The 25,452-nt window shown below is 36.5% G+C and overlaps 2 protein-coding genes across 3 annotated transcripts in view; one reads left to right on the top strand and one right to left on the bottom strand.

Annotated features, from left to right (window-relative positions):
• The window catches only part of LOC137251459 (organic cation transporter protein), a 202,401-nt gene that overhangs the window by 63,678 nt on the left and 113,271 nt on the right, over positions 1-25,452 (top strand). The window lies entirely within an intron of this gene.
• Positions 8,658-23,507, bottom strand: LOC137238590 (uncharacterized). The gene is made up of 5 exons (XM_067763764.1): positions 22,867-23,507; positions 22,600-22,808; positions 11,233-11,387; positions 8,974-9,140; positions 8,658-8,908 (listed from the first exon to the last, which is right to left on the bottom strand). Exons 1-5 carry the CDS (start codon positions 23,321-23,323, stop codon positions 8,658-8,660), a joined length of 1,239 nt encoding a protein of 412 aa, XP_067619865.1. The 5' UTR covers positions 23,324-23,507.

Here is a 25,452-nt window from a genome sequence, read left to right as displayed (position 1 = left end):
TGACGCCGGAAAGGTCCTCAAATGATCACCTAATAGTCCCGAAATGACCCTTAAGGGGTCATGGACGGATCCCATAAACCATCCAGAAATGATCCCGATATATTCCCGAAGAAGTCCCGAAATGACCCTGACGGGATCTCGAACGCACCCCTAAATGACCCTGACGGAATCCCGGACAGATCCCGAAATCCATCCAGAAATGATCTTGGGAGGGACCCCAAATGATCCCGAAAAAGTCCCGCAATGATTCCGAGGGGATCCTGATCGGATACCGATAACCATCCAGAAGTGATGCCGGAAAGGTCCTCAAATGATCACCTAATACCAAAATGACCCTGACAGCATCCCGGACTGATCCCAAAATCCATCCAGAAATGATCTTGGGAAGGTCCCAAAATTATCCCGAAATAGTCTCGGAAAAGTTCTGAAATTACCCTGACGGGTTCCCGGACGAATCCTGAAAGCCATCTCTAAATGATCCCGAAAAAGTCCCGAAATGACCCTGACTGGACCCCGAAAGGATCCCGAAAACTATCCAGAAATGATGCCGGAAATGTCCTCAAATGATCACCTAATAGTTCCGAAAAGACCCTGACGGGATCCCGAACGGATCCCGACAACTATCTAGAAATGATGCCGAAAGGGCCCGCAAATGATCCCGTATTAGTCGAGAAAAAGTCCCGAAATGAACCCGACGGGATGCCGGACGAATACCAAAAACCAGCCAGAAATGATGCCGGAAGGGACGCCAAATGATCCCGAAAAAGTCCCGCAATAATTCCGACGGGATCCTGAGCGGATACCGAAAACCATCCAGAAGTGATGCCGAAAAGGTCCTCAAATGATCACCTAATAGTCCCAAAATGACCCTGACGGCATCCCGGACAGATCCCGAAATCCATCCAGAAATGATCTTGGGAGGGTCCCAAAATTATCCCGAAATAGTCTGGGAAAAGTCCAGAAATTACCCTGACGGATACCGGACGAATCCTGAAAACCAATCTTAAATGATGCCGAAAAAGTCCCGAAATGACCCTGATGGGACCCGGAAAGGATCCCGAAAACTAACCAGAAATGATGCCGGAAAGGTCCTCAAATGATCTCCCAATAGTTCCGAAAAGACCCTGACGGGATCCCGAAAGGATCCCGACAACTATCCAGAAATGATACCGAAAGGGCCCGCAAATGATCCCGTATTAGTCGAGAAAAAGTCCCGAAATGACCCCGACGGGATGCCGGACGAATCCCAAAAACCATCCAGAAATGATTTTGGAAGGGACCCCAATGATCCCGAAAAAGTCCCGCAATTATTCCGACGGGAATCTGAACGGATACCGAAAACCATCCAGAAGTGATGCCAGAACGGTCCTCAAATGCTCACCTAATAGTCCCAAAATGACCCTGAGGGCATCCCGGACAAATCCCGAAATCCATCCAGAAGTGATCTTGGGAAGGTCCCAAAATGATCCCGAAATAGTCTCGGAAAAGTCCAGAAATTACCCTGACGGGTTCCCGGACGAATCCTGAAATGATTCCGAAAAAGCCCCGAAATGACCCTGACGGGATCCCGAAAGGATTCCAAAAACTATCCAAAAATGATGCCGGAAAGGTCCTCAAATGATCCCCTAATAGCTCCGAAATGACCGTGACGGGATCCCTAACGGATCCCGACAACTATCCAGAAATTATGCCGAAAGGGTCCGCAAATGATCCCGTATTAGTCGAGAAAAAGTCCCGAAATGACCCCGACGGGATCCCGGACGAATCCCAAAAACCATCCAGAAATGATGCCGGTAGGTATCCCAAATGAGGCCGAAATAATCCCGAAATGACCTCGTCGGCATCCCGGACGGATACCGAAAATTATCCAGAAATGATGCCGGAAAGGTCCACAAATGATCCCCTAATAGTCCCGAAATTACCCTGATGGGATCCCGGACGGATCCCAAAAACCATCCAGAAATGATGCCGGAAGAGCCCCCAAATGATCCCGAAAAAGTCCCCAAATGACCCCGACGATATCCCGGACGGATCCCGAAAACCATCCAGAAATGATGCCGGAAGAGCCCCCAAATGATCCCGAAAAAGTCCCCAAATGACCCCGACGAGATCCCGCACGGATTCCGAAAACCATCCAGAAATGATGCCGGAAGAGCCCCAAATGATCCCGAAAAAGTCCCCAAATGACCCCGACATACTCCAGAAAAGTTTCCGAAATGGCTCTGAGGGAATCAACGACGGAACGCGAAAACCATACAGAAATGATTCCGGAAGGATCCCAAAATGATCCCGAAATAGTCCGGAAATGACCCAGATGGGATCCCGCACAGATCCAGAAATGATCCCGGAAGGGTCCAAAAACTATCCCGGAAAAGTAACAAAAAATCCCGAAATGGCTCCTACGGCATCCCGGACGGATCCAGAAATGATCTCGGAAGGGTCCCCAAATGATCCCAAAATGGTCCCGAAATGACCCTGATGGATCCGGCAAACCATCAAGAAATTATGCCGGAAGGGTCCCCAAATGATCCCGAAATAAAACAGAAAAAGTCACGAAACGACCCCTAGAGGATCCCCAAATGATCCCGTATTAGCCCCAAAAAAGTCCCAAAATGACCCTGACGGGATCCCGAAAGGATTCCGAAAACAATACAGAAATGATGCCGGAAAGGTCCTCAAATGATCCCCTAATAGTCCCGAAATGACCGTGACGGGATCCGGACAACTATCCAGAAATGATGCCGAAAGGGTCCGCAAATGATCCCGTATTAGTCGAAAAAAAGTCCCGAAACGACCACGATGGGATCCCGGACGAATCCCAAAAACCATCCAGAAATGATGCCGGTAGGTATCCCAAATGATCCCGAAATAGTCCCGAAATGATCTCGTCGGCATCCCGGACGGATCCCGAAAATTATCCAGAAATGATGCCTGAAAGGTTCCCAAATGATCCCCTAATAGTCCCGAAATTACCCTAATGGGATCCCGGACGGATCCCGAAAACCATCCAGAAATGTTGCCGAAAGGGTTCCCAAATGATCCCGTATTAGTCGCGAAAAAGTCCCGAAATGACCCCGACGGGATCCCGGACGGATCCCGAAAACCATCCAGAAATGATGCCGAAAGGGTTCCCAAATGATCCCGTATTAGTCGCGAAAAAGTCCCGAAATGACCCCGACGGGATCCCGGACGGATACCGAAAACCATCCAGAAATGATGCCGGATGAGCCCCAAAATGATCCCGAAAAAGTCCCCAAATGACCCCGACGAGATCCCGGACGGATCCCGAAAACCATCCAGAAATGATGTCGGAAGAGCCCCCAAATGATCCCGAAAAAGTCCCCAAATGACCCCGACGATATCCCGGACGGATCACGAAAACCATCCAGAAATGATGCCGGAAGAGCCCTCAAATGATCCCGAAAAAGTCCCCATATGACCCCGACGAGATCCCGCACGGATCCCGAAAACCATCCAGAAATGATGCCGGAAGGGTCCCCAAATGAGCGCGAAATAGTCCCGAAATGATTCCGGAATAGTCCCGAAAATGTTCCAAAATAACCCCGACGGGATCCCGGACGGATCCCGTAAACTATACAGAAATGATCCCGGAAGGGTCCCAAAATGATCCCGAAATAGTCCCGAAAAAGTCCCGAAATTACCCCGGCGTAATCCCGGACCGATCCCGAAAACCATCCAGAAATGATCCCGGAAGGGTCTCGATATGACCCTTACGGGATTACAAATAAGGTGAAGCTAATTATAAAACCATGTTAATAAGGCAGCAGGCGCATTGGAGCGAATAAAAAGTTAGATAGAAACATACAGGTAAAGCTAATAAAAGCGTGCTAATAAAAACAATTGATGGAGGGCGGATGGCGAGAGTAGAGGAGAGGACCACTGATCGTTCCTCCAAAATTGTCTAGATCTCGTTCTGTATGTACCAGATACCAAAAACTATTGATTTAGGAGAAAATTTAGATTGAGTTATAACAATTTATGGATTTTACACCAGAGGGGGAGATAAAGGGGGGCGGGCGGAGGGTGTCACTGCTTACTTTGTAAGCCCTCGATTTATTTGACCCCTTGAGTCTGTGATATTGGTGAAGGCCAGTATACGTAAAGTTATAATGTGTAAAAATTATGAAAAATAATTTCTCGAAGGGTCGTGGGACCCCCACCCCTCTTTCCATGTTCGAAAAAAATTTCGCTAATAGACTACTGTCTGTGTCCCAAATTTCATCAAAATCCGTGTAGTCATTCCGGCGTGATTCAGACGCAAAGACGAAAAAATATAATAATTAAATTATAACTGTTCCTAGGGGGCGGGGACCACGCCCCTTTTGAAAAATATATAGCTAGTAGATCCTTCTAGACTATTGGCTATATGTGTGCAAAATTTCATCCAAATCGGTCCAGCCGTTCTTGCGTTATTGAGTCACAAAGACAAACGTCTGGACAAACATCCAAACATCCAAACATCCAAACATCCAAACATCCAAACATCCAAACATCCAAACATCCAAACATCTAAACATCCAAACATCCAAACATCTTAACATCCAAACTTTCCCATTTATAATATATATTAGATTAGATTAAATTAGATTAAGATTAAGATGTATGCACTGTTCGAGGTTATATAGATGTTAGCCGAAAAGTTTGTGTCCTCTGGTTACTTACAGGACAATTTCGGCATCATTCCGGGACCATTTCTGTACTCCCGAGATTATATCAAGACTGTTTGGCATATTTTTCAGTATAAAATCGGATCTATTTGAGCCAGTTTGAAATCGTGTATGGAATCTTTTCGGGACTACTTTTAGAATACCTCAGGATTATTTTAGGATTGTGCTCGAAATTGTTACAGAATTTTTATACATTAGATACTTTGAGACTATTAAAAGTCCGTTTCGGGATTATTTTAGGAAACTTTTCGGGACTATTTAAAATTTTCTGTGATTATTTCCGGAACGTTTGGAGACTGTGTTCGAGATCTTCTTTGGGCTGTTTCGGATCCGTTTCTAGATTGTTTTCGTAATAATATCGTCGACACCTTTTGGGGGCTAATTTCATATAGTTTCAAGATTGTTTTAGAAAGTATTTCACGATTGTTTAGGGAATCATATCGGATGAACTGCCACCGAATATATTTTAACTATCGCCGGATCTGTTCCTTGTTATCGGAACAATTTCAAGATCATTAAAAGAAAAAAGTATTTCAGGTGAGTATTGGATCCTGCTTTTTTAAGAACTCCACTATATTCTTCTTTCTGTTTAGCGCCGTGTGCGTGTGTCACTCCGCGACTGCGAGTATTTCGCGATTTGTTGGTACTATTTATAAATTATTTTCTGGACGATCTCGTTATTTTTTTCAAGATCATATCTTGGCATATCGTGCGGACTGGGACGCGGTTTTAGGCTAGTTTTAAGAATATGTGAAAGATGAACAGACGTTTAAATTCAAAACAAATTAACGTCTTATTAACACTTAACGAAAGATATTGATTAGGTCAGCCCATTTAAGTTCGAGCAGTTTTGTTGCTCAGAATTTCGTGCACTTCTCCCAATCTGTTTTTTTGGCAGTATACAATAGAAACTATTAGCAGTTTGGAAACAAATAAAACTAATTAAGTGAACTCTTTGTACTTTTCTGTATTTATTCATTAAAAATACGGCCATTGTACAGATATCAATTTGATAACACAATTCAACTGTGCAAATATACATACATATGTATATATAAACAAACAACTACTAGGAAATATTCTTTTGAAAAAGTATAACAAAATGTTTTCTCTAAGCCACGTTCATTTCATTTCGCTGGTATATGCGTAAATTAATTCCGGTTGTTTAGCTAATTAAAAAATTTCATTATAGTTGTTAGTTAAATAGGCTTATTAAGCTCCAATATCACTCAAAAATTTCCACATGCTTTAATTGATCGAGGCGGCCGCCGTGGTGTTATGGTAGCATGCTCTGCCTACCAACCCTAGGGTCCTGGGTTCAACACCCGCGCAGAACATCAAAAATTAAGAAAAAGTTGTTTAATTAGAAAAAAGTGTTTAGCATACACTCCGAATGTATTTCTGCCATAAAAAGCTCTTTGGTGAAAAGTCACCTGCTTGCAGATGCCGTTCGGAGTCGGCGTAAAAGCACGTAGGTGTCGTCCCGCCAATTTGTAGGAAGAATTAAAAGCAGCACGACGCACATTGGAAGATAAGCTCGGCCTAAAATCTCTTCGGAGGTTATCGCGCCTTGCATTTATTTATTTATTTTATTTATAATGGGCCGAGTGAAAACAAACAAGATTGTTTGTTCTGTGGTCTTGACTTTAATTAAAATGTATTGTTGTTATTTAAAATTCCTGGATTTTTACTGAAAAGTCTTTGCTTACTTTTTATTCACATTGCTCAATTTGGTATAAATAGCACCCACAAAATTAATCTCGATGTACTTCATACTTAAAAATTGATGCAAAAGTTCTTAATTTAAAATGAACTCACGTCATATTTTCGCGATCTTTTTTGTCGTTCTACGCTGCTTTTCGAATATGAATGCAGAATTTCGCGTTATAGGTGGAGAAACTATAAAAATAAAGGACAGCGCACACACGGTCGCAATATTTCGTTGTTCCGAGTATCTTTGCATTGGTTCAATAATCTCCAAGCGTTCGGTGGTTACAGATGGGCCTTGCGTATACGAATTCCGGACAAATTGGCAGGATCTCACCGTTCGAGCTGGTTCAAACCAGTTAGGATATCATAGTCAATCACTCCAAGTGAGCGGTATATTTTTGGAAGATGACCTCGACCAATTCTATATAGCTGTGGTTGCAGTGGAGAATGGTTTTGTATGGGTTGAAAATTTTGTAGCGCCTGTAGAGCTTTGCGATACCAATACCGAATTAGCAACGGACAAGGACATGGATGTTAGTGGATGGGGTTCGGACGCTATATCTCAAAAATGTCATTCTTATCTCAAAACGGCTAAAATGACTATAATACAAAGGGATGCATGCAAGAGCCGTTGCGAAAGTTCATATTCGATCGTGATACCAGACAAAATCATTTGTACTGGAACTGAACGAGGTAGGCTGGGTTATAAAGATTCTGGAGCAGGGGCAATTGTGGATGGACAACTTTGTGCGGTGGCACACTCTCTTGGTAGTGAGGCCGGTTTTCCGAATTTTTTTACAAATTTAACAAATCAAAGAGTTAGAGAATTTTTAGTTCCCTATACATCGGAGTTGTTATAAATTCACTGTTGAGTGGAATACACCCTTACTCGACAAAACACCGCACTTCGAAACAATTTGAGATAGGTCGTTTTCGAATTGAGATATGGTGACATTCCACTCAACAGTCGATATTGGTTTTATGTATCATGTATCATTTATATATCATTTGTTTTACACATCATGTACAAATAAATTATTATGATTGCGAATAAATAAATCTTTTTGATTGTATGCAATGAAAGTGGTACGTATGTAAATGCCTTAAATTGTGAGACCAAAGTTCGATCACTACTGTAAAGTTGCCTCGTGTATGAAGGGATCATGAGATAAAAAGAAAATTGCGCAACAACTACTTTCAGGCGCTGGCAAACTCCGTGTAAAACAGATGATCGAACCAACTCTATGGAAGTCACCGTAATCGGTTATTGAATTCATAGAATAAAGCCTTAGTCATAACGATACCATAGCCAGCCAATTAGTTGTTGGTTTTCACCCATACCCATAATCTATAAATGTTTGCGCTAAATTCGCCAGCGCACATGTTGGAGATTATATTTTTCGTTTCGAAATTTTTTACATTTTCTATGTCATGAAGTTATCACTTATTTTAGGTTAAGGCACCAATAACCGATGCCAGTATACACATATCTATGGTTAAGTGAAAATATGTTTACGAATTGCGCGTTGTGGATATGGGAAGTTTTCAGGGCCGATTTAACTTTGGCAAAAGGTGTCGCTGGATGTCGTTTCTAATTGAAACAACGTTTTTATACTTAGCTGAGCAGAGCTCACAGAGTATATTAATTTTGTTCGCATAACTGTACACCGTAACGGCATAAACTAATCGAGATAGATATAGACTTCTATATATCAAAATTATCTGGGCGAAAAAAGAAATTCATTTAGTCATATCCGTCCGTCCGTCTCACAGTGCCGCGACTCTATACAAAAGATGGACAAAAATAGAATGAGTCGTCAGAATGGGCCGAAACTTCACACCTCAAAGGACTATATAACGCCAATTTCATACAAAAGATTTGTTATTCAATCCCGGTTACCAATTAAGTTAAAACAATTTTTTTTTACAATTTGATAAAAAGGTAAAATAAGCCATAATCATCGTAGACATATGTTTATAAAAAGCGAAGCGGGTTTTGCACGTTATTATATAAAAGTGAAATGTGACATATAATTGTTTGTAAATGTTAAGTAAAAATACAATTTTTAGTTATAATTTGTCGCACTTTTACATTAGAGTAATTTAATACATTACGGTAATTTTAAAAATTAAGTCGGTTTTTTTTTTTACATTTTACCCGTTCTGTAAAAAAAACAAATTTTTTGATTTTGATATGGATTTAAAATAAAGCATAATCGCTGTTGACTATGTAAATAAAAACAGAACTATTTTTTATTATCAATCAGTTTCAGAGTCTTCAGAAGATTCCATTTCGTTGTCTGCTTCATCACTTTCAACAATATATTTTATAAAGCTGAGATCAGAACCCTTCGAATATTTGTTTCTCTGTTTTATATTTCTTTTAAATGCAACTAATGGATCTGATGATAATATCAAACGGGTCATTAAATCCGTATTGCTTTGTACTCTTCCAGTTTTTCGTGTATGATTTTTGTGTGAACATTCTAAGGCTTCTTCTGATAAAGAACCTGATAAAAAACGTGGGGGTACAGATTAAGACAAATAAATGAAAACATAGCTTAAAAATCATTACCTATTGGTAAATCAAAGTATTTAATTACATCACATCCATGTACTAAAACTGTATGCACAGAACTTGGCATGTTATACCAACCATAATTTTTTAGGTATAACTCTCTTGTTTCGGTCAACAAAACACTAAACTCTTGGGTTTTTATTTCTTTTCCACAGAAGAGGACCCTAAGCACCAGAGAAAAATTATGGATTAGAGACTTATCCAGACGAGTAATTTCTGCGGCAACGTCAATATTTTAAAAAAAGGGTCGAGCTGTATTACCATAATTAGTTGTGCCAAACCCTTGCTAGACTTGGTGAATTATCAAACCTGTTATATCTTTGAATTCTTTTTGTATACGGGTTTTAGTTTCAATAAATTTAGCCTTATTTTCTATTCTGGCTTGCCATTTCTTAAAAGGCAGACGGTAGGCTTTGTGCAGTAAACATTCAAAGAATCGAATCCAGCAATGGAGGGTAGAATACCCAAATTTATAATGATCTGAATTTGGTATTTTTTTTGTTCAATATTGTTCATTTCCGTTGGGCTTGCATGACATATAAAACATCTGCTCGAAGAATTGGTGTTTGTTAAAACATTAGCTACTGCACCATCAATCATAGTGCAGTGCATGACGCAGGAAATTTCTTCTTATTTTTGAAAATATCGCATTCCAAATCATCAATCATCTGAACCATTTTATTATAATCAGAATGAATTATCTCTTTTACTTCTTTCGTATAAATAAATTTCACTGGTCTACAGAAGAAAGTAGAAGAAGGAGTTCGGTTGACCCATATTTCATTACCTGATGAGGTATCGATGAGCCTTAAATTGTGAAAAAAATTACAAAATTTACAATATATACATTGGAAACTAATTGATTTTATACGAACTTTATTGGTAACAAAGCAACTACGAAAATAAATTCATCTGAGAGGACTTCCACCGAGAATTTTTGCTTATATCGACTGTGCCCAGAACTACCATCCATTCCCCATTTACATATAAGTGAAAGTTTGCCCACTGTGTGTTTGTCTGAACAAACTTCTACGATGTGTTTTGATGTAATATGCAGAAGAGCATTTAAATTTACTTCTGCTGAAGTTTCCGTCGCTTCTATATGTGGTACTAAATTGTGTTTGAATTTGTTTAACTCATACATGCTTGGGAAACAATCCGTATGCATATTATTAACAACTTTGCGTAAATTATTATATTTTTCTTCTGATAAATCTAAATCTAAACATAAGGCCAGCGCTTCAAAGGGCTCAAGACACTTCTTTATAGTGTTATCAGGCTCTTTTTCACCCGCGCAGCATAAGTAATTTCTTCCTTACTATGTTCTTCAAGTATTTTACTTATCTTTCCCGTTTTTTACTTTTCTGAAGCTACTGAAATTTCTACTTGCGGTCTGGCTCTTTTTCCCGTACTGGTGCTTGGTATCTGAAATTTATATTCAATTACAAACTTTCACACTACAAAGCATACATTAAATACATTATCGGAATCTTCAGTTTCAAGGACTGCCCATTGAAGCCAAGAAGAGTTCCATTTAATAAACCGTTCTTTTTTATAGGCAGCTTCTTTCCACTTGTTGTTGATGTCATAATTGAATCTATATACAATATTCCTCACATTATTTCTATCAAATTCAACATAAGTTAACTTTTCACAAACAAAAGAAAAAATTACTGATATTCTTACTTTAAGGGGTGTTTCTAACCATAAATCTACCAAATCACTATTTCTGATTTTAATTGACTTTTTTATTTATTTATTATAAAAGTTTTATGTTTTGGCTTTCGACACTTTATTTTGAAGTGAGATAAACAAGTGCTGATTTACCTGCTGCGGTCACTTGTTTTCACACGTACATATGTGCATTAAGGTGGTTCAAGTGTATATTAAAAAAATTTTGGCCTTTTCAGTATATTGTTACTCATACTTTATTTTCAATTTTAAATTTAATATTTTAATATTTTATTGAGCTCAAGGCCGGTTTGAAATAAAACAAATAAATATGTTTTTGTTTTAATTTATTTTTACTCGCCGGCCTTGAGCTCAATAAAATTTTAAAATATTTTATATTAACAGCCAAAAGCATACTACATTATTTTAAATTTAAGAAAAATCGGTTAAGATATAAAGGGTGCTCATTGCTGTTTTATATTTTTTTAATCCTGATTTTTTTTTTGTTAAATGGGTAGAAAAATATGTCAAATACAAGTTATACATGAAATTTTAAACTCGCGTTGAGCACCATCTTCCACTAACAGCCTGATTCTAATGTGGTAACAACTTTCTTCACAACGGCAACTTGCTTCATGTGGCAACTTTTGTACCTTTTTGGTATTCTGCTCACGAAAGTAGCCGGATAATTGTTTACCCACTAAAATAGATGGTAACATAGATGTAACCACACAAAACAGCTGTTGAAAGCGCAAACCAGAATTGTGAAAATTGAACGTAAACAATAAAACATATATATTTATAACAAAATGTCAAGTTTATTGTTATTAATACTCATTGAAGACGAAGAGGATGAAATTTTGGAGAGAAGGCACAATTTGAGGAGCCTTCGGGACAATAGTGATCCCATGAACCTTCCCTCTGGTACATTCAAGCATCATTATCGTTTGCCGAACTCCTCCTTTTGCATCGTGCAAATACTCGCTGAAGAACGGAAATCATATGTGAGATGATAATCAAACGATCCCATTTAAATCTTCAAAAACAAGCACAAACTCCTTTAGGACGATCTGAGAGACCTTACCAAAGCATCAATGTAAAATCTGTCAAATGGGGAGCTCGGCAGACTATTTGCCGGAAAAAATTACTTTTCGAGAATGTGTCCAAACTCGATTTGATCGGCCACGCCATTATCATATCTATCGAATTCTGGATAGTCGATCCCAAAAATAAGTTAAGTTTCATAAAGCTTTCTAATACAAAGTAGTGCATAGTGTGCTGAGATGAAGATTAGCGACCCATGAGTATGGCAGATGTAACAATCTTGAAAAACTTTTCGCACGGCATTGAAGCAATCTAGTCTCAGAGTCTAAAAAGTGATTTGCGCCTGGAAACAATGATGCATATTAGTTATGAAGATTTTCATCCACAAAATCCAGTGGATATGATAAATATTATAAACAAGGAATGAGCACGTTAGTTGCGAAGACAACGTGAAACCATGCAACGAAGAAAAATTTAAAACAGGCTTACATAGCAGGAAACCTAGGAAGAATTTTGATATAATATCCGTGGAAGTGATACCTCAAATAACTCGTTGCAAGAATCCTCCGAGTCAAATTTTTGACTGTACGTCTCATTGTCATTCCATTCTCTATCGTCTGCTATCTACTGCTTTCCATCTTTTTATTACAAAATTAAAAATACTTTTTCAATTATAGAAAAATTATAGTTAAGCTATAGTTATCATCAAAATTACTGTCGTAGGCTTTGAGCTCGAATCGAACCTGGAATATTTTTTCAATAGGTCGATAAAACAAAAACAATTACAAATTGTTTTCTTGACAAAAATCTCTGTTGAATTAACCATAATGCGATCAATTTTACTATATATTAGTTCAAACAACAAACCTGATTTGTTGATTTTACTAGTTTCATTTCTTTCGGTGTATTTATTTTGTAATTTTCATATAAGATACAATAATCATTCAAGTGCGCATACTGCACATTAAGCGCTTTATAAATTTATTGCAACAACTTAATTAAATTTTTTTTTAATTGTTGCACTATGTATAATTTTTGTCACATATTAATAGCGGCAAATAAATGTTAATGCATAAATAATAGTTATTACATAACACATGTTGTCTGTCAACTCAATTAATTTAAAATATTTGAAAGTTATATGTCAAATGCATGCTCACTTCGTAGTTATCATTACACTTGCACTAAGTCACCTGTTGATTATTAATTGAATTGCGACAATAATACTGTTGCATGGTAAACACTTAGTAGGGATGTAGCGAAGCTTCGTGTTTGATGTATCGGAACTACCGATTGAATTGGACTTTCAATTTCGTTTCTGTTTTCAGTAGCATGTGTACCGAAAGAGATATTTAATGGAAAAAACATAGGCCTAAGCCATGTGAGTGTTTGGTTTGTCATCTGTAGTGAAATTCACCAACTTTTTTAAACGATATTCGTCATCGATATATCATCCTAACCAAACAACTAATGTATTGCTGTCATGAAAATCTTTCAGTGAATGAAAGCTCATCTGTCTTGCAGATGCCGTTCGGAGTCTGCACAAAACGAAATCGGATGATAACCACGCCCACTTTTTATATATACATATAACATTTTCGAAAACACAAACAACCTGATTATTTAGTAAATAATACATCTACAATGTTGAAATTTGACGTGTGGACTGATATTGAGACTCTTGATAAAAATTTAAAAAAATGTTTAAAAAGGGCGTGGCACCGCCCGCTTGTGATAAACTCAATTGTACAAATATTGTTAATCATAAATCAAAAATCGTTAAATCTATCGTAACAAAATTCGGCAGAGAGGTTGCCTTTACTATAAGGAATGCTTTTGAAGAAAAATTAACGAAATCAGTTAAGGCCCACTTTTATATAAAAGATTTTTAAAAGGTTCGTGGACGAATGAAATAAGCTATACCTTCAAAATAACACTTGTAACTCTATAAGCACACAAAACAAACAACAACAGCATTTCAAGTGTACAGCTGGGTATGTAATGTTCGGTTTCCTTACTTGTTTATATAAATTTTTGTTTTTTTTTTTTTGCTCTACACTATGTGTATCTTTGCAGCTCAATGAAAAATACTTGAAACCTGATCACAAGATTTCCACCGCCTTGTGTGTATTTTCTAAAGATCTCTAAATATCTTAGTCCCTGCCAATAATAATTTTTCTCCTTAATATTATAATTTCATTGTTATATATGAATATCGTTGTAAAGGTTTGAATCTCTTCTTATAAGATACGGAGAGAAACTGCAAATCGGGTTATAGCCAACAATGTTATAAGCTTGCAAGGATCAAAAGGTTCGAAAACCAGGTTTCTTGCCCGTAACCAACGATTTTGGTGGTGTCAGGGAAAAATCTTGTATGAAGTCATTCTTAGATCTTCGAGATATGCTAGAAAAATGGTATGACTTCCCAGATATTATCACGTTTGGCTTTTTTGTACCACTGTGTAATAGACTGGGTCGATTTATTAACCGATATCCCGCCATCGATTTTTTGATAGGATTTGCTCAGGAAAAAAAGTTCCACTACGCATACCCAAAAAAATAATGTTTGAGCCTGCAAAAAAAAATGGCCAAATGGTAAATTTTTCGACCAAAACACTCCACAAAACTCAAAAAACGTTTTTACAACAGTTTTTTGAAAAAAAAAAAAAAAAAATATTTTTTCGGTTTTGGGGAGTGTTTTGGTCGAAAAATTTACCCTTTCGCCATTTTTTTTTTGCAGGCTCGAAAATTATATTTTTGGGTATGCGTAGTGGAACTTTATTTCCTGAGCCCAAATCCTATTGAAAAATCGATGGCGCGATATCGGTTAACTTTCGTCCATAAAAATCGACTCAGGTCACTTTGTAATCAGCTATTATAGCCAAATCTTGGAATATTATTAGATTGTTATGCCATGTCGAAACTCAGTTAGTGAATAGCGCAGTTGCCATCGCAAGCGAGAATTCGACAGCTAAAATCACGCCAAATCCCATCATTAAAAGTTGGTGAATTCTAACACTGCAATGCAATTCTCTCACTTTAAACGAAGCGATTTGCCGATATTGTGCTTGTGCTATTCACTATCACATTTAGGCTCAATAAAACCTTTAACGGTGTGGTTTTCCAAGGTTTTAATTAACGATGTTTCGCTTACAATAACGAGTTTGCTATTCACTAATTCAGTTTTAACATGGCTTAAGAGGTGCTTATTATTATTAGTTTAAATTGAAGAATTAAGAAACTCCAGCTTACGCTGTTGAAAATTTTAAAATTATTTTCTTTGATTTAGCGACAAAAGCTGATCAAAGTTTAGCGAATATCGATAAAAATAAGTTGCGGAATACAAAAATCGTTACTTTTGACGACTCGCAAATATGTTGATAGTTTAAAAAATAAAAAAAAATTAGTGAATTCCACTTCTCCAACCACTTCTGAGTTCGTCACCCATTCCGATGAAGCTATTTTGCAAGTTTTGATTCCTGTTCTGGTAAAATCACTTCCGTTACATCTCCAGCATTTAGTGCAAACTACAGTACATATGCGCCACATTGAGTTTCTACATATGAGAAAATATTATTGCATTTCATACTCAAATCTTATCAAGTCAAGGCTACTTATTACACTTTAAAAATACTCTAAAATCGATTAACTAAAACCGTATTAAAATTAGAATCAAGTATTAGCAAGTAAGGAAGGTTAAGTTCGGGTGTAACCGAACATTACATACTCAGTTGAGAGCTATGGTGACAACATAAGGGAAAATAACCATGTAGGAAAATGAACCGAGGGAAACCCTGGAATGTGTTTGTATGACATTTGTATAAAATGAAAGGCATTAAAGAGTATTTTATGAGGGAGTGGGCCATAGTTCTATAGGTGGACGCCATTTAGGGATATAGCCATTAAGGTGGATCAGGGTTGACTCTAGAATGCGTTTGTACGATATGGGTATCAAATTAAAGGTATTAATGAGAGTTTAAAAAAGGAGTGGTGGTAGTTGTATATGTGAAGGCGTTTTCCAGATATCGACCAAAATGTGGACCAGGGTGACCAAGAACATCATCTGTTGGATACCGCTAATTTATTTATATATGTAATACCTGCCAAGATTTTAAGGGCTTTTTATTTCGACCTGCAGAACTTTTTCATTTTCTTCTACTTAATATGGTAGGTGTCATAACCATTTTATAAAGTTTTTTCTAAAGTTATATTTCGCGTCAATAAAACAATCCAATTACCTCTCCATGTTTCATCCCTTTTTTCGTATTTGGTATAGAATTATGGCATTTTTTTCATTTTTCGTAATTTTCGATATCGAAAAAGTGGGCGTGGTCATAGTCGGATTTCGTTCATTTTTCATACCAAGATAAAGTGAGTTCAAGTAAGCACGTGAACTAAGTTCATTAAAGATATGTCGATTTTTGCTCAGGTTATCGTGTTAACGGCCACGCGGAAGGACAGACGGACGACTGTGTATAAAAACTGGGCGTGGCATCAACCGATATTGCCAATTTTCACATAAAACAGTTAACGTCATAAAATCTATGCCCCTACCAAATTTCAAAAGGATTGGTTAATTTTTGTTCGACTTATGGCTTTAAAAGTATCCTAGACAAATTAAATGAAAAAGGGCGGAACCACGCCCATTTTGAAATTTTGTTTTATTTTTGTATTTTGTTGCACTATGTCATTACTGGAGTTGAATGTTGACATAATTTACTTATATACTGTAAAGATATTAAATTTTTTGTTAAAATTTTACTTTAAAAAAATTTTTTTTTAAAGTGGGCGTGGTCCTTCTCCGATTTTGCTAATTTTTATTAAGCGTACATATAGTAATAGGAGTAACGTTTCTGCCAAATTTCATCATGATATCTTCAACGACTGCCAAATTACAGCTTGCAAAAGTTTTAAAATACCTTCTTTTAAAAGTGGGCGGTGCCACGCCCATTGTCCAAAATTTTACTAATTTTCTATTCTGCGTCATAAGTTCAACTCATCTACCAAGTTTCTTCGGTTTATCTGTCTTTTGTAATGAATTATCGCACTTTTTCGATTTTTCGAAATTTTCGATATCGAAAAAGTGGGCGTGGTTATAGTCCGATATCGTTCATTTTAAATAGCGATCTGAGATGAGTGCTCGGGAACCTACATACCAAATTTCATCAAGATACCTCAAAATGTACTCAAGTTATCGTGTTAACGGACGGACGGACGGACATGGCTCAATCAAATTTTTTTTCGATCCTGATTATTTTGATATATGAAAGTCTATATCTATCCCGATTCCTTTATATATGTACAACCAACCGTTATCCAATCAAACTAAATATACTCTGTGAGCTCTGCTCAACTGAGTATAAATAGAATTCAATAGGTGTTGTCCTTAATTTACTCATTTCATATTTTAATTTTAATGGTCCTTCATTTTTTCGTTTCTCAAATAGCATCAAATAGTATCTAAGAACAATTTAAATTTAGTGTTTTTCTGCTGGATTTAATAATTTTATTAGCCGGCCTTGACGTTGTGCATGCAGCGTGAAAATTTATTCAGTGCCGATAAGTTTATTGAACGTTAATAGCGATTAACTAGTTTCTAGTAAAATAAACGTTTTTAGATGTTTTTTTATGCATTTTTTGTTGAAATTATTTTCCTTTATAAAATTGTTGAACAATTGCATTCATATTTTGATTGATTGTTTTTATGTAGCAAGATTATGAATGTTAAAATCTAATATCGCAAAATAATCGTTTTTCATTTTAGATAGATTAATAAGGTAACATTGAATATTTATTAATGCATATCTAAACACTTTACCCAATAAACATTTTTGCTCAATATTAACTTGGAAAGTTTTTGAGACTAGTGCAGTGGAATTCACTAAGGCCCGGTTTTTCAGTGTGAGTTTCAATTCCAGTTAAGGTTGAGTAAAGTTTAACTTTGCCGCTTTGTTTTATAACATAAAATTTTGCTTGTCATTTTAGTTTAAGCAGTCGAAGTGACGAGATTTAACTCTAGTCAAACCTAACTAGAGTTTGAACTCGTACTGAAAATCAAAGCATAACTCTTTTAACAATTTTCTTGATCGATATATTATCGAATCGATAACTGTAACGATTTTACTTTGATCTCTTATTGTCGGTAAATTATAGCAAATAGTTTAAGGATTGTCAACGGCATTAGTTGCAAATCGTTATATGTATCGATCCCTTATGTAGCGATAGCGGATGTCGTTAGAAAAGTTACAGAATTCCAGGCCAGATTTTTAGCGGTATTATATTTCATGCCACTTTTCTTTCATTTAAATTTAAGATAATTATCATATCGTTATCGCTATTAAAAAGAAGTTAGTGAATAGCACAATCGCTACCGTAAGAGAAAAGTCGTTAGTTGAAATCTCAACGGATCGAACTGCTGAAAGTTAGTGAAGAAAATAATACACTAGCTTACACCTATTCTTTCTTGGAATTCACTAACTTTGATTTTTTAAAATTTTAACTAACGATTTGTTCCTTGCGATATCGATTGTGAAATTCACTAACTTTTTTCTAACAGCGATAACGATATGATAGTTACTCCAAGTTTGAATAGAAGAAAAGTGGCACACAAATTAATACCGTTAACAACCTGTGCTGAAATCCGACATTCGCCATCGCTATATAACAAATCGATAAGTATAACGATTTCGATTTTCAATAAAAATTTTTATCGATATTGGTTAATTTATGATCAGTAGTGAAATTAACTAATTTATAACGATGCGATTTGTCGAGATTTTAATTAACGATTTTGCCGCTTGCCTTATCGATTGTACTATTCACTAACTAACATACGTTTTAACGACTCGAAATAAATGATATTTAAATTTCGTTTTAGTAGTCGAAAGGTGGCAGCAAAGCTTATCGAAACCTAAAAAATGCGAAAAGCATAAAAGGAATGCCAAAAATAAATAAATTCCGTAGGGAAACTGCTTTTATAAGTCATTATTGTGCAAGTTTTTACATTTTTAACAAAAGGTAAGTAAATGCGGTATTAATTTTTATACTCAGTTGAGCAGAGCTCACAGAGTATATTAAGTTTGATTTGATAACGGTTGGTTGTACATATATAAAGGAATCGAGATAGATATAGACTTCCATATATCAAAATAATCAGTATCGAAAAAAAATTTGATTGAGCCATGTCCGTCCGTCCGTCCGTCCGTCCGTTAACACGATAACTTGAGTAAATTTTGAGGTATCTTGATGAAATTTGGTATGTAGGTTCCTGAGCACTCATCTCAGATCGCTATTTAAAATGAACGATATCGGACTATAACCACGCCCACTTTTTCGATATCGAAAATTTCGAAAAATCGAAAAAGTGCGATAATTCATTACAAAAGACAGATAAAGCGAAAAAACTTGGTAGATGAGTTGAACTTATGACGCAGAATGCAAAATTAGTAAAATTTTGGACAATGGGCGTGGCACCGCCCACTTTTTAAAGAAGGTAATTTAAAAGTTTTGCAAGCTGTAATTTGGCAGTCGTTGAAGATATCATGATGAAATTTGGCAGGAACGTTACTCCTATTGCTATAATGTACGCCCACTTTTAAAAAAAAATTTTTTTAAAGTAAAATTTTAACAAAAAATTTAATATCTTTACAGTATATAAGTAAATTATGTCAACATTCAACTCCAGTAATGATATGGTGCAACAAAATACAAAAATAAAAGAAAATTTTAAAATGGGCGTGGCTCCGCCCTTTTTCATTCAATTTGTCTAGGATACTTTTAACGCCATAAGTCGAACAAAAATTAACCAATACTTTTGAAATTTGGTATGGGCATAGATTTTATGACGATAACTGTTTTCTGTGAAAATGGGCGAAATCGGTTAATGCCACGCTCAGTTTTTATACACAGTCGTCCGTCTGTCCTTCCGCATGGCCGTTAACACGATAACTTGAGCATAAATCGACATATCTTTAATGAACTTAGTTCACGTGCTTACTTGAACTCACTTTATCTTGGTATGAAAAATGAACGAAATCCGACTATGACCACGCCCACTTTTTCGATATCGAAAATTACGAAGAATGAAAAAATGCCATAATTCTATACCAAATACGAAAAAAGGGATGAAACATGGTAAACTAATTGGATTGTTTTATTGACGCGAAATATAACTTTAGAAAAAACTGTATAAAATGGTTGTGACACCTACCATATTAAGTAGAAGAAAATGAAAACGTTCTGCAGGGCGAAATAAAAAAATCTTGGCAGGTATTACATATATAAATAAATCAGCGGTATCCAACAGATGATGTTCTGGGTCACCCTGGTCAACATTTTGGTCGATATCTGGAAAACGCCTTCACATATACAACTACCACCACTCCCTTTTAAAACTCTCATTAATACCTTTAATTTGATACCCGTGTCGTACAAACTCATTCTAGAGTCACCCCTGGTCCACCTTTATGGCGATATCTCGAAAAGGCGTCCGCCTATATAAGTAAGCCCCACGCCCTTTTAAAATACTCATTAACACATTTCATTTGATACCCATATCGTACAAACAAAGTCTAGAGTCACCCCTGGTCCACCTTTATTGCGATACCTCGAAAAGGCGCCCACCTATAGAACTAAGGCCCACTCCCTTTTAAAATACTCATTATCTCCTTTCGTTTGATACCCATATTGCACAAACGAATTCTAGAGTCACCCCTGGCCCACCTTTATGGCGATATCTCGAAACGGCGTCCACCTATGGAACTAAGGATTACTCCCTTTTAAAATACTCATTAACACCTTTCTTTTGATACCCATATTGTACAAACAATTTCTAGGGTCACCCCTGGTCCACCTTTATGGCGATATCTCGAAAATGCGACCACCTATTCAACAACCACCACTTCCTTTTAAAACCCTCATTAATACCTTTACTTTGATACCCATATCGTACAAACACATTCTAGAGTCACCGCTGGTCCACCTTTATGGCGATATTTCGAAACGGGGTCGACCTATAGAACTAAGGCCCCCTCCCTTTTAAAATACTCATTAACACCTTTCTTTTGATACCCATATTGTACAAACAAATTCTAGGGTCACCCCTGGTCCACCTTTATGGCGATATCTCGAAAATGCGACCACCTATTCAACAACCACCACTTCCTTTTAAAACCCTCATTAATACCTTTAATTTGATACCCATATCGTACAAACACATTCTAGAGTCACCCCTGCTCCACCTTTATGGCGATATCTCGAAACGGCGTCCACCTATGGAACTAAGGATTACTCCCTTTTAAAATACTAATTAACACCTTTCGTTTGATGCCCATATTGTACAAACAAATTCTAGGGTCACCCCTGGTCCACCTATGTGGCGATATCTCGAAACGGCGTCCACCTATGGAACTAAGGATTACTCCCTTTTAATATACTCATTAACACCTTTCTTTTGATACCCATATTGTACAAACAAATTCTAGGGTCACCCCTGGTCCACCTTTATGGCGATATCTCGAAACGGCGTCCACCTATGGAACTAAGTATTACTCCCTTTTAAAATACTCATTAACACCTTTCATTTGATACTCATATCGTACAAACACATTCTAGAGTCACCCCTGGTCCACCTTTATGGCTATATCCCTAAATGGCGTCCACCTATAGAACTATGGCCCACTCCCTCATAAAATACTCTTTAATGCCTTTCATTTTATACAAATGTCATACAAACACATTCCAGGGTTTCCCTCGGTTCATTTTCCTACATGGTTATTTTCCCTTATGTTGTAACCATAGCTCTCAACTGAGTATGTAATGTTCGGTTACACCCGAACTTAACCTTCCTTACTTGTTTTTTTCTCTGTTGATATCGCAGTTATTCTTGTACCCCTTAATTGACCATCAAGTTGAGAAATAATATCATGAGCCAAGTCTAGGGTTAGTCGGTACAGTGTAGAAACTCCGTTGCATTCAAGTGGAATGGGTCATCTGCTTCTCTATGAACCACTGGCGATGGACTTAGTAATTCTTCATTTTGTGATAAAACGTACGCCAAGTACTCAAATGCCATTGGATTTATAAATAAAGCAGCTTTTCGTGTTTGAAAGTATTTAATTAAAGTTCCGATTTTCTTTTTTAACTAAAATTGCCAGAAATATTAATATCGTGATTTTTAACGCAGCCAATTTACTTGCCGTTTATTTAACCCTTAAGCAACTGAAATAGAAATACTTAATATTTTGTTATGAAAATTAAAGCCCTTAATTGATTTGAAGGTGAAAAACTCGAATCTGATGTTTTCCTGACAAATAAATGTTCCTTGGAAGCTACAGGTGGATAAAAAGGAACACCGCCTGCAGACGGTCTTAGTGGGTTAGGTGAAGAAAAAAATAATACATGTTTATATCAATTCATTTACCAAAAGTTGCTTTTATTCATAGTAAATATTCCATTCAATAACAAAAATATTGAATACGTTTTAAAATAACTATTTTTCTATATGATACTCTGAAAAACAGTTTTTTGCATTGGAATAACACAAATTTATATTGCATTTCGTGCAAAAAGTATGCGTTTCAGATTTTTTACACAACTTGCAGGATTTTTTGGAATAGAATCAAAACGTTCAACCAAATATCCTGCTACTTTTCGAATTCGGAAAAGAGGATCATAACCTGCACACCCTTTTTTTACTCGCTGTGATTCATCATTGAATGACAAATATTTTCTAATTTGCTCAAATTTGTTTTTAGACATACAATTTGGTATGTTTTTGAAACCATATTCACTCCAATATGACTCGGTGTTTAGATAGCGGAATATCGACATGAACGTTAAGACTCCGATATATCTACGTATCTCGTATTTATCCACTTTAAATGAAGTATTAACGTTTTCCGTGATTACAGCTCGATTTGTTTCCATATAGATCAACTCAAATAGCTCATCGGTAAAAAAGTATGTGAAAAAATCAATTGGGGTTTTAAGTTTTTTAACTTCAGATGGTAGGTCAGTTTTTCCTCTAAAGGCAACTTCGTTCACATGCAACTGCATAAACCTTTTACGCCAGACAATGTTTTTGAATTCAAGCGAGTCTTTATTGATGTTATCTAGGTCTGAAGAAAAGTAATCACATATATAGTAATCACATTTCCAATGTAATTTTTCACTTACCACCTCCTGTAAATCCACCATCTGACGGTGCTACTTTTGGTCCTGAGGCCTCTATAGCTGGTAATGGGGAACGAGCCCGTTTCTGTGACTTGTATGATTTTTCCACTTCTGAATCGGTTTTTTTTTGGGTAGAATGCGATTCAGCTCCAGTTTCATCCAATCGCGTTTGCGCCAGGACTTCGTTAGAGGTTGTTGGGGTTTGAGTTGAATTTACACTAATGTTGCTTGTGTTCATTGTCAAATTTATTGCATCCATAAATGATGAGTCATCCAACTTTTGCAAGCAATCATTTATCATACCATCTTCATCAGGATTAATTTGGTCGCAAATATAATCGGGATCTGAGATACTGTTATCAGAATCTTCAAAATCATCTTCGATTTCAACTGAATCCATTAAAGCTTCAATATCCGAATCACTCATTACTGAGAAATTAATTTTTTTCTGACGAGACATTTTGTGGTAACAGCAATCAACAGCAAATAAACACTTTCTCTATTAAAAAATTAACGTTAATTATAGAAAAATTTACTAAACCGCACAAAAACGTGACATAAAATTGAGGAACTTTTTATCACTCAAGCTACTAAGACCGTCTATAGACGGCCTTCACAAAAAACTCAATACTACAAAGTTTTAATATCGCATATTGAAAAAAAGCACACAGGCGTCAAAGCAGAAGTCAAAATAACTTACATAAAAATTCCTGAACAACTGCGTTGTAGAAAATGATTTTTATGATAATTCTAATGCGCACTAAATTCACACATAATTTCCCCGTCACTTTCACGAACTATTTTGAAAGAAACAGCTGTACCTGGCACAATAACGATCTGAAAGCTTATGGCAAAGCTTTATTTTAAAGCACATTCCATGCACAATCAACGGTTTGAGCGCATATTATGCTACGTACGTTGTTTTCGATTTTATTTTGATTTAAGCAATGACCGTCTGTAGACGGTGTTAGGTGCTTAAGGGTTAACGACACAGCTGATCGTCGATAAACGAATATCGATACAAAATAGTTACTGAATAACGAAATCGTTATAGTTATCGATTCGCAAATAAAGTGATGGCAAATGTCGTTAAAAAAGTTAGTGAATTCCACTACAGGTACTCAAATGTCATTTGATTTATAAAGCAGCTTTTCGTGTTTGAAAGTATTTAATTAAATTTCCGATTTTCTTTTTTAACTAAAATTGCCAGAAATATTAATTTCGTGATTTTTAACGCAGCCAATTTACTTGCCGTTTATTTAACAACACAGCTGATCGTCGATATACAAATATCGATACAAAATAGTTACTGAATAACGAAATCGTTATAGTTATCGATTCGTAAATTAAGCGATGGCAAATGTGGTTAAAAAGTTAGTGAATTCCACTACAGCTGTTGTTGCCAAATAATAGGCCAGTATTTTAATATTTTCATCGACTTTAAATAAAAAGTCACTTTACTTCTATTTAAACTGAATAAAGTTATCAAATAAAGAATTCACCTCCCGAAATTTTTCATCTATAATTTTGCGGCAACAAAGTCAAAGTTTAATCAAAGTTTAACGTTTATCGATAAAACAGTTCATGAGTTCCACTACAGAGCTACAATGCAGAGCTCCAAAAAGAGTCCTGAAGAATATAGAGCTTTTCACGATCAAAATGATGGCATATTATCTTGAAAAATGCGATGTCAAATAAACATTTACGCTAAGATCTTTTCAACATAAGTCTCAAAGTAAGGAACGCTCTTACTAAATTCTTTTGCTCACCCATTATAATGCATATTATAATAGTGATAATATTAACAGCAATAATAACGATAATCAATAAGATAACGATAACAATAACTATAACTATCACGACAACGATAACGCCAACAAGGGGTTGATAAGCGCAATACAAAGCTTTATAGCTTCAGAGCTTCCGCAACCCAATTGTCAACCTCACCTACGCGAGGGGAATCCTGCTGCAAATATGAATGATTCATACACATATTTAGCGCGGCTCTGGCGACACCAAGTTTCGCATGGTACTAGGGGGTTGGGGATGGCCTAGATGGTTTAATGCGGTTATTTTAATCGTTTCCGAGATGGTCGGACAAGTACTTTAATAGTTCTTTGTTAAACGTACCGGATCTATATCCGGCAAAGAACTTTACCTACCACGATTACTGTAATGATAAGAATCACGCTAACAACCACGATATAGCTAACGTGCATGAAGTTCGATTTCTCTCTTAACTAAACAACTGTATTTGCTTGGCAAAATTTGCTAAATACAACAAGACTATTTTAATTTTTAAAGAGTGTTTGCATATGTTGCTCTTAAGTACACAAGCAAATATTTTTGCGATAGAAGAGCATTTACTGCAGACAAAGAGATTAGACGCAAATTTAACCAAAATGTATGGCATATATGCGGCTATGATTATGACGACGAGTGAGTGTAGGATAGTTTACGCTACTAGGTATTTACGCCAATATCACACTGGTGCGCTTTCACGCTCACACGCTTTTACTCTAGTATAAATTAACGCTTATACGCGTGCACGCCACTATGCTCTTACGCAAGTACACTTTTAAGCTAGTG

The sequence above is a fragment of the Eurosta solidaginis genome, chromosome 1 (assembly GCF_040869045.1).
Source record: "Eurosta solidaginis isolate ZX-2024a chromosome 1, ASM4086904v1, whole genome shotgun sequence".
In the NCBI taxonomy this organism is placed as follows: Eukaryota; Metazoa; Arthropoda; class Insecta; order Diptera; family Tephritidae; genus Eurosta; species Eurosta solidaginis.
This window is presented reverse-complemented; position numbering and strand designations above follow the sequence as displayed.

What these genes read in the sequence shown, in the direction of transcription:
- LOC137238590 (XM_067763764.1), bottom strand. Translation starts at nt 23,323, where the DNA reads ATGTCTCGTCAGAAAAAAATTAATTTCTCAGTAATGAGTGATTCGGAT. An exon ending in TACCACATTAGAATCAGGCT is followed by an intron (nt 9,141 to 11,232) that starts GTTAGTGGAAGA and finishes TCTGGTGCTTAG; the next exon opens with GGTCCTCTTCTGTGGAAAAG. An exon ending in ATACTTTGATTTACCAATAG is followed by an intron (nt 8,909 to 8,973) that starts GTAATGATTTTT and finishes GTTTTTTATCAG; the next exon opens with GTTCTTTATCAGAAGAAGCC.